Genomic DNA, 10,944 nt, shown 5'->3' with positions numbered 1-10,944 from the left:
CTGGAGGTGGACCAACCCAAAATAGAGGTTATCAAGGAGCTTCCATTATCCAGAAAAATCAAAGCACTTAGAGCCTTCCTCGGGCGCGTCGGCTTTTGCCGATGCTTCATTAAGGACTTTGCCAAGATTACAAAGCCTCTTACCACTCTTTTATTTAAAGACGTTGAGATTATTTTAGATGATCCTGCCAGTACTGCTTTCGTGCTAATCAAGGAGGCCCTAATTAAGGCTCCCATTTTGCAGGCTCCTGATTGGAGTCAGCCTTTTGAGATTTTTGTGATGCCTCAGATTATGCAGTTGGAGCCGTCTTGGGGCAGAGAAGGGACAAGAAGCTGGTGGTGCTCTATGATGCAAGAAAAACGTTAGACGATGCGCGGGTGAACTATCATACAACTGAGAGGAAATTGCTTGTGATTTTGTTTGTATTAAATAAGTTTAGGTGTTACTTAATAGGTAGTTTAGTTACTATTTTTTCTGATCACGCTGCCTTGAAATATTTGTTGAGTAAAAAGGAAACAAAACCCAGATTAATGAGGTGGATCCTGCTTATGCAGGAATTTGATGGAGAAATTAAGGATAGGAGAGGTGTTTATAATGGTGCTGCTGATCACTTATCTTGCCTATCCATTCCTTGACCTAATGCTATTATTGAGGAATTTCATGATGAACATATCCTGGCAGTAGAGGGCCAAAAATTACCACGGTATGCGGACATAGTGAACTATTTGGTGACTGGTCAAATTCCTGATGAGTGGACTTATGAGGATAGAAAGAAATTTTATAAAGACATCCGATATTATCATTGGAACGAGCTTAAATTATTTAGGTTAGGTATTAAACAAATCTACAGGAGATGCATAACAGAAGAAGAACAGTGGAGTGTTTCAGAAGCATGCCATTCATCACTTTGTTGGTGGACATTATTCTTACAAAATCACTGCATTTAAAGTGTTACACTGCAGATTTTATTGGCCACATCTGCATAGAGATGCTTATGAATATCGTAGAAGATGTTTAAGATGCCAAGCTGTAGTGAATCTTAAGAGAAAATATCATATGCCGCTAAAGCCCATTATAGAGGTGGAAATTTTTGTTCTATGGGGGATAGACTTCTTAGGACCTTTTCCTGCTTCATATGGTTATAAGTACATATGAGTGGGGGAGGATTACGTCTCTAGGTGGGTAGAGGCCATCCCCACTAGATCAAATGACCACAAAATAGTTTTAAAATTTGTATGAGAACACATTTTCTTAAGGTTTGGATATCCACAAGCCATCATAAGTGATGGAGGAACCCAATTTAACAAACAGCACATCAAAAGATTATTAAAGAGGTATGGTGTCCTACATAGGCTCACTACCCTTTGTAACCCTCAATCCAATGGGCAGGTGGAGGTATCCAATAGAGAGATTAATAAAATCTTAATGAAGATTGTTTAGCCTGATGGGAAAGACTGGGTCACAAAGCTTACAGATGCCCTTGGTGCATACAGAACCACCTATAAGACTCCTCTGGGCATGTCACCTTATAGGTTGGTCTACGGTAAGGCTTGCCACCTACCCCTAGAAGTTGAACATAGAGCTCTCTGGGCTATCAGAAAATGTAATCTCTCTCTAGAAGACCAGGAAAAGAGAGACTCCTCAAACTGCATGCGATGGCGCATGCCATCGAAGATCGTCGATGAAGTCGTCCACACCGCCCGCCACCGTCGTCGAAGATTGGGTGAAAATCACTCAATTTATCACATTTTTTTTTCGTTGTTCTCTCTCATCTTTTATATTTTTTCATCTCATCGTGTTTTCATCGTGCTCGCGACATGCCCCGCACTTCCTTCGTCATCATCGTGGGAAGGGATCCTTAGTCATTTTTTGGCCCCCCTCCCTTATGCCATCCTCCCTTGTTTATCTTCTTTCTTTTATTTTAATTTCCCCTCTTTTACCTTGTAATGAGGGGGCCCAATTTATAAGGGCCCCCATAATGGACCTAATTCCTCTTTTGTTGGCCCACTCAACGGCCCATCCCTTCCCCTTTATAAGGGAAGAGAGGCCGCCCTAGAGAAGTCAGACCAGGAATTAACGAAGAATTTCAGTGTGTATTTTTTATATGGTCTCCTCTTCCTCCATCGAGAGAGAAAAGAAAAGGGAAGGAAAAGGGAGCAAGAGAAGGAAGAATTGGAAGAAACGGGGGTCAGCGAACCCAGAACCTAGGAAGGAGGACGGCTGCGCCCTGCCCTCAATTTCCCGTTCCCCTCCCTAGAGCCTGTGATTTGCTGGCGACTTCAAAGACCGTCGGCTTTTCACATCCGATCGTACCACAATACAGCGGCGAGAGATTCCCCGCGAGCTGGTTGTGGAATTGAAATAGGACAATAGAGTCTTCTAGACTGGCTGTTGGGTCCTCGCCGTCGGTCCTATTGGTGGCGGCTGTGGAACTCCTCAAGAGAGCGGCAATTTTGCAATTTCACGCGGACGAGCATCGCAGAATTCTTCCTGCGCCCGGTGGAAGGCTGCACGCGACCTTGTGGAGTGCTTTGGGTTGTGGCCGCCCCCGATTAGGCTCTATGCCACTCCGAGGAGCTTCCCTGTTCGTAACCAGTCTCACCCGACAACTACCCTGCTAGTGAGCCATGGGAACTACAGCAGAAGTCCCCTCCACGGACGACCTCCAGCATCGGATCCCCCATCGAGCGGACTGTGACTGACGATATCTCTTCGATCGGACGTCTAAGGTGTCCTGGATTCCAATTCACTCCTGAGCTGACGGTCACCGTTGTCAAGATCGCAGCCTGCTGAGTCAGGTTGGCCTCATTGGTCATCGCGCCCTCGGTCAACACCATCTCCACCGACTCACGCTCACGTACTCCTCCAACCTTTTACCAAGTGCTCCTGCGAGAAATCGTTAGTCGAGCCGTCGTGTCTTCTCCAACGCCTCTCCACCCACCCACTTCGACCGCTGTTGACCGTCAACAAAATTCTTCTTTGGGAGCCACACCGACGAGGTACACCGTCCCCTCTCATTGCTCGTTTAATTATCACAACAGTATTCTTTCATCCTGACTCCATCGCGCTCGGGCTAGGTAGGTGAGAGAGGTTTTGAGAAAAAACTAGGACATTTGAGTCTCTTACCGGTACGGACGAGTACGTCCGTTACGTGTGAGCCCTACGGATAGATTCTGTTCAGCCGTAGACGCCTTTGTCGCTCTGACGAGGTTCAAGAGGCCACTGTCACCATCACCCGGCGACCCCCGTCCAAGCTTCGAGCTCGGCGCCTCCCTCGAGTTGGAGCCTGCACATACGACACGTAGGACATTCATACTCGCGTCGTAGTTACATCGACCCGTTAGGGTTACCCGTTGGATGACGACACCGTCGACGTTTGATACCAACATCATTTATCGGCTCCGAGCCATCATACTCGGCATCGACCGGACGACGTCCTAGACGACGTCCGACATCAGCATGAATTGGAAGAGATTAGACATGAAGCCTGTGAGAACTCTAGAATATACAAAGCCAAAATGAAGGCATTTCATGATAAATATATTTGTAGCAGAACTTTTTACCCTTCACAAAATTTTGGCAGTACAACTCAAGGCTAAAACTGTTTCCTGGAAAACTTAGATCTAGGTGGGATGGTCCATTCACTATAATTAAATGTTTTGATAATGGTACATTATTATTACGAAATGTCGAGACGGGTGCTGAATTTAAAGTGAATGGACAGAGAGTGAAGCCATATCTAGAGCATGAGAAACCACCTCTGAATGAGGAGCTAGATCTGGAGGAACCTGATCCATCTCATCCTTAGAATATACATAGGCATATATATATATCTATATATATATATCATGCTTGGGTCATTTAGGTAGTAGGATCTATTTCGCTGATTTTAGTCTTTTGTTTCTTTTCTAGTGGGGGTTTGCTTTGTTTTTTTTTGTGAAATGCAGGTTAAGATCCAATAAAAAACCAAAATCTGGTAATATGAAATGGGAGATACTCTGGAGTTTTGATGGTCGCCTAGGTGACTGAAAATCGTGCATCACCCTCGTTGTCAATCCAACAAGCAGTACACACTTATCACTGAAAATATGCACCTCCAGAATTATCGGCCTCCCACTGTTTGCCATTCTCTCCCTTAACTTTGACATTATCTTTCCAAATTACGCATTGTGGACCATGCATGTGCTAGTGGGGGGGATCATTTCATGACAACATATCGATTAATTTTGTGGCAAAGTTCCTGCACTAATTTTATTGGGGAGGTAAGTTTTTTGATTCGATATAATTAACCACCTTCCTACTTATTGAATACCCTTCAGCATATTATTCTGAATTCTAGCCTTCATGCATCATAATTTACGTGGTTCATCCATATCATTCATTTAATCACACAAACTATCATACCTTGAAATATCTTTCACTATTTCCCTTTGACATTATTCTGGATGTGAAGGGTTTATGTGAGTTTGGGCCATATAATTCTCCAAAAGCCCACTGGTATACTTTAGGAGAGAATACTCAAAACCCTCTTAGAGCCATAACCCTAAAGTTTTCTTCATGTCAGATAGGAGATGGGTAATTCTTTCTCAAATCCCCAGCCACTTTCTCTCACTTTTAGGACTTTCTAAAGTAACTCTGAGGTATATAGCTGTAAGCTCCGGTGAGCTGCAAAAGGGAGCTTACTCTCTTGGTAGGCCAATCTTATGTTGGATAGAAAGAGCCATCTCACCAAGTTCATGTACCTTATGCTATCACCTGATCTTTGATTACTTCACCAACCATTACAACCCACACCTTATAACCACCCATCCATATCCTACACCATTTCGCTTCTACATCACTTAACCTATAGGTACCTTTATCCTAAGTTACAGAGGACATTCATCTCCCAAGTCTGTCTATCGCTCTTATTTTAAAAATGGTATCACACTGATACTCTCTTCTTCCTTTTATTTTAATCCTATTTCCAATCTTCAATCTACATCTTCTCAACCTTATTCACTGTCTGATCCTCCTAGTTGACCACTATATTCTCTCAAAGAGAAGCATTGGAACCCAAGCTGTTCATCTATATGGTTGAAGCGACATCTTTCTTTGCATTAGAGAAGTTAACTCTAGATCACTGTGCGTTAATGTCAACTCTATGAAAAAAAATGAAAAAAAATGAAACACAAATGAAAAAATGGAAAAAAGTATGTATTATGAAAAAAAAATTAAAATTAAAATCTGGGGGTTATGATCCTTGTATCTCTTCTTCTTATTCGCCCTTCTCATTTCTCTTTGTGCGCAGTGATAAACCTAAAATTGATGTGTAAATACGTCATTGTTTGGGTTTTTAGACTTATGCAATAAAATTATAAATACCCTTAATCACTAAATATTGTGTATAGAGCAAGCAAGGGGTCGAACCACTGGGAAGCACTAAGCAAGAATTTTGATCTGATTTTAAATAATTTAATTGAAGAATGAATTAATTTTTTACTTAATAGACTTTAATTATGTTTATAATTAATCAAAATTAAGTAGAAATCTAATTTTTATTATAATATTTTTGGTTGAGACACTCAAGATAGGATAATTTTAATTATAAGATCAGATTGATTTGGATTACTAATTTCCCAATTATGATAAAATTTTAAGACAATTTTTATGTATTAAAATTGGGAATTAATAATAAAGAAGGGGGTTTTGACATTGGACTTCAAGATGGAAGAATTTTTGGATGAAGTTTTATATTTAGATTTTTTATATAATGAATTAAATTTCCAACCAATCAATTTGGAAATATAGACAGAGAAAATAGACAAATTCACCTAGAGAGAGAAAGTGAAGAATTTGGGAGAAAAGTGAAATCTGACCCTAATTTAAAAATCTGAAAAATTAGAAATGTTCCAAATATATGTAGAACTAAAGATTAAAAATCAAATCTCGAATCAAAATCAAAATGCAATGCTAATTTCATTTCAAAACAACTTCAAGGGCATGTACATTTCGCCCATACCTTGGCGTTCTATAATCGTTCAAGAAGAAGTTCAAAACACAAATTAGAAACTTACAATTTTCAATGATGAACCAAGATCTGTTGACTTCAAAAGCAACTCTTGTATCCTTCTTGGCCAAATCCTTAGGGAGAGCTTCAAAAAGTGAATTTTTCTTTTTCCAGATTTCTATTTAAAGATCCAACCGTATGGATCGTAGAGGGATAAAAGACAAACATGCCCTCAAAATTTCAGCTCAATCAGACGTACAGATGTCAAGATATCATCGTTTTACTTAGGATTAATCTAGGCCGTTGGATCTTTTATCTCTCTTCAAAATATCTCATAAAATGGCATTTTCTGATTGGTTGGCACTTTTTTTCTCATTTTCCCCATCGTTGGATTGCATTCTGACACATCTTGCGCGCTCCCACAGGTTGCAATCATCGCGAGATGATTGCTGCATTTGAATGGCTCACAAAGCGCCACGTCGCCCTATATTATGAAAAAAAAACAGAAAAGGAAAAAAATAAGGTGAGCTTACCGTATTTTTTAATACATGTATCGTTGATTTCCTCGTGCATTTAATGCACGCGGCGAATTGACGGCGTATGTATTAAATAATGGACATCTTCTTTTATAATTATAAACACACGTGTGTCGGTTACCGCGTGCATTAATGCACGCGGCACACGACTGCGTACAAAAGATCTATTTTAATAAATGCACACGGCGATCGACTCTCCACGTGCATTTATTACACGAAATAAGAAAAAAATACCTTTTTCTTCTCGCCGACCACGCCATGCGTACATGAGTCGCTCATTATGGCATCGCGATGCATAATGCCATAATGAGCCTATCATTGATAAATTTGGCGCTCCCAATCATTCGCCCGAATGTTCAGGCGAATGAGGTGGATGCCACCTATTTAATAAAAACTCGTATTTAAATATTAAATAAATTAATAATATCAGTTCTTTTAATTCTAAATTCATTTCTTGGCTAAATAATGGTCAGAAAATTATAAAACAATATGGAAAAATTCCATAAAAATAGGAAAACCCTTACCAACCTCTAGTCAAGTATTCTAAGCCCTGTAAAAAATATTTATTCAATGCAAAAAGGTTTATTACCATGTAAAAAGGTACTAAAATTTCAAAATAATAATAAAGTCAAGGTGTAAGCTATTTGTCTCCATTTATATATGATAACATGCAAATATGGCCATTAAAACACATAATTTTAATGTAATATTCATCAATTAAACATGTTATTTTTCAAGTTATCATCAGCCTTTGAGATGCAAAGCAGACATCATTGAGTCGTGGGCCAAACTATTTCTCACAAAATGGACGATGAATTGCGAGGATCATCCTTTCCCTTTCTACCTTCCCCATTTCTTCTAAATTCTTGGGAGTTGTCTGTCCAAAGTAGCTTTACGTCCTTATCAATCATCCACACTCTCTTGTCTTTCTCACTGCCAACATTTCTCCACTATACCCATAGCAATTGCATCCACTTCATCTCTATCGCTTCACCCTACACGGCTACTCAATAGGAGAATGGCACCCTACTACTACAGATAAGAGGAAGCTTATTGAAAGAGATTAAGCATGAGTACTGATCAAGGCATGAGTATCTCAAGGCCAAACAGAGGTACTTAAGGATCGTGATTGGGGTTGGAGAGGAGAGAGGAAGTACATTGTCATTGTGGGGTTGGAAGACTTGTTGAGGAGTGAAAACTCTAATGGTTAAGGGGGCTATCATTAAAGGTTACTATGTGCGATCGAGGATGAGTTTCATGGCCTTAGAATTCCAAGTCCCATCTCCTGAAGATGCAAGGTGTAACAGTGACATGATATCAAAAGGTATGGTAAGGATTTCATGCACACCATTCCTAGGGACTAACAATGATTCAAGCGTGGGAGTATAATAACTCACAAATTCAGTGGTAAAATGATGTAAATGTGTGTTATCTAGGGGTATTAAAGTGATCTAAATGCATATTCTAATATGGAACTATCATTTATCTGCATTAGAACCACTTATTTGAGCACTAAATCAAAATGAAGTTAATTTAGTGAGTATATGATTTTTCTGATTTTCTTTGGGTATTCTTCCAGAACGTTTTGTTGTCAGAATATATTTATATATTTGTCAAAGGGCTTATTTAGGTCTAAATATTCTGGATGATAGGTTTCAGCAGGAGATTAGACAATTTTGGAGGGAAAAATTTGGAGAAAGAAGAGCCAAAATGAGCACAGAACACGAGGAGACAGAGGAGAGAGAAAATGATGAAATGTGGAGACAGCCCACTTTGAACCCTCATATCTTGCAACTCCACCATTGGATCAAGCTCAAATTTTGGTGGTGGGTTGTGCACTTCATCTACTTTCAATCCAACGGTGGAAATTATCAGAAAGTATCTAGAACTCTTGTAATAAAGGGACGACCAAGGGCAAAAGGGGAATTGACTTTACCTTTCACCCAAGGTACTTAAACCCTTTTTTTCTTTTCTCTACGACCATTCTGGAGTCTTCCATCCACAGCTGAGCATACAGAGGAGGAAGTTCTGGTCTTGATTTCTAAATTGCATTCTTCTAAATCTCCTTGGCTTGGGCGAAATGGTTTGGCCCTTTCTAGGAGTTGAATCCGATTTTGCTTGAGATGAAGATTGAGCCCTTAAACAAAAAATTTAAGTAAAAATTAGATAGATTTTGTTTCCTTTTAGTTTAAAGATTAGACCGCTCCTAAAAACCCTTGAGAAAAATGATTATCATTCCTACTTAGATTATCTTATTCACTAGTCTATTTCTGATATCTTGATCTTGATTTCAAGATCAAGAAACCTAAATAGATATCTCACAAGTAAAATCCGCATTTCTTTTCCCCTATCCTGAGTTTCTTGATCTTCTTGATAAGATCAAGAAATCTAGATAGGAATCACTCATCCTATCATCTCCTCTATATTCCTCTCCCAAATTCAGCTCAAAATCCACTAAGCCTCTCTTGGACGACGCCCAATATTCACAGTATACATCTAATTATTGGGGTAAATTTGTAAATTGAGTTGCATAACCTGAATTGCACAATGACAGTAATTAAGGCATCTTAATTACCCAAAAATTCAGCTTATCAATCAGTTTCCTGATTTTTTTAGTGTTTTTTTGAGTTTTCGTCAAATTTATGAAAATCCCATTACGAAGTTAGGAGTGCGAAAAAACCCTAGAGTTCATCGAAAACCGCCAGCATCTTCGCAGGAAACCGCCGCCACCGCCGCCACCGCCGCCACCGCCGCCGCCGCCACCACCACCGCCACCGCCGCCGCCGCCGGCGCCTTCGCTGGAGCTCCTGCACCATGTAATGCTAAAGTACTACAATGTAAGATCTTGATGATATTAATGCAATGAACCTATTCCGTGATGGGGCTGCTTCCCCACCATATCCTCTAACCTCTAACCCCTTCTATGTGTACTTAAGCTATTGCAAAAGACTTCCGCTGCAAGAGATCAAGACTGCTAGGTGTTGTGCTCCAAGAATTGAGCCCAGCATGCACCAGATTCGAGCATTTGTCCTACCTCAGAATTTGACCGCGTGACACTGAACAATAGGGGCTTTTGCCTACAGCCTTTGTTTCGTTGTCTCTAAATCTTTCATCTTTCTGTAGAAAAAATATGTTTTATTAACTGTGAGGCCCTGAGAATGTGGCGAGATTGATGAAGTCTCAGATATTCATATGTTGGTTCATTATTAATATTTTAGATACGAATTACTGTGAGTATTATTTCTCAGTAATGCGTCAACGATACTACACAAGTGATTACCACTCTCTCACAAACCCCATACACATACACATAGTAGAATGTCATTAGATGTCTGAAACTCTAAAATGGAGACCTCTGGGAGCTTCAACTTTCAAATACTGCACAATTTTTTGGTCTCCGACTTCCTTGCACCTGTCACAAAGTTAGCCGGCGAGGTGATACCACAAACAAGAATAATTTTAAAATGGAGGAGGGAGCTCACCTGTACCGTGTCAGGAAGTAGTGAAGGAACATAGAAATTCGCAAAATTCCTAACTCCTTCCCTGGACATAGCCTGGTGCCTCCGCCAAACAACGTGAAGAACTGATGTGTCTCCAAGCTGTTATCCTATTATACACACGGTAAAGAAGAGCAACCACCTGACACATAAAAACAAGGGAATATTACTCCTTCCCGGTGACGTCAGGTATCAGTTAATGGGAACCCTGACACAGAAAAACAAGGCAACCACCTGCCATCTCCATGGATCAAAAGCGAGAGGTTCATGGTACTGAACAGGATCGTAGTTATACTCCCTTGTGCAGACGTAGACTTTCCACCCTCGTGGAATGGTGAACCCATTGATCTCTTGATTCTCTGTCGTCTTTCTCAGAACTCCGGGGATTATGGACTCGAGTCTCAAGGTTCCCAAAATTACCTACAACAATCAGCGAACCCATGAAACATAGTTGAGGAAGGGTAATTCGGAAAATAAAGAAACGACGGATTTTTAATTTTCAATTTCTTAATTGTTTTGCAATCCTTTACTATGCAACGATGTGCTAGGTTATGATGAGGTACGACTCGCCTCATCAACTACATCGCTGATAACTAGTTAGAACGGGTCCAGAGAAGAGCTGTGCAGTTCCCAAAAAGAAGTGCAGCAGCCACGAGTCTAGACTTGTCACCGGAAATGAAGACGGGATAAAGAACTCTGACTGTAGATCTCGATTTTCCTTTGTTTTCTTACGCTATCGAGGAAGAAGGCGGAGTGGTGATAGCAGTACGTTCTTTAAACTTTTTCTTGCTGTAATTCATTTGATTTTCTAAATCGATAACGCATCGTTATGCTGAAAATAGCTGCATATTTTCCATGGAGCAGTTCTTAAAGTTTCCAGAAACGCTGAAAATCAAGGTCCCACTCAACGAGGGAGGTAGAA

General features: G+C 40.3%; 1 protein-coding gene across 1 annotated transcript in view; it reads right to left on the bottom strand.

The window, feature by feature from the left end:
- Positions 1 to 9,849: 9,849 nt before the first annotated feature.
- Positions 9,850 to 10,944, bottom strand: part of LOC144709066 (cytochrome P450 85A1-like) — a 6,321-nt gene continuing 5,226 nt past the window's right edge. Inside the window, exons 4-6 of the mRNA XM_078582470.1 lie at positions 10,257 to 10,442; positions 10,008 to 10,132; positions 9,850 to 9,937 (exon numbers count right to left, since the gene is read on the bottom strand). Of these exons, the coding sequence (XP_078438596.1) occupies positions 9,850 to 9,937; positions 10,008 to 10,132; positions 10,257 to 10,442 (399 nt within the window). The remainder of the gene's footprint in view (positions 9,938 to 10,007; positions 10,133 to 10,256; positions 10,443 to 10,944) is intronic.

This window comes from Wolffia australiana, chromosome 11 (assembly GCF_029677425.1).
Source record: "Wolffia australiana isolate 7733 chromosome 11, ASM2967742v1".
Taxonomy (NCBI): domain Eukaryota; kingdom Viridiplantae; phylum Streptophyta; class Magnoliopsida; order Alismatales; family Araceae; genus Wolffia; species Wolffia australiana.
The sequence above is the reverse complement of the archived record's forward strand: the minus strand, read 5'-3'. Positions and strand labels throughout refer to the sequence as shown.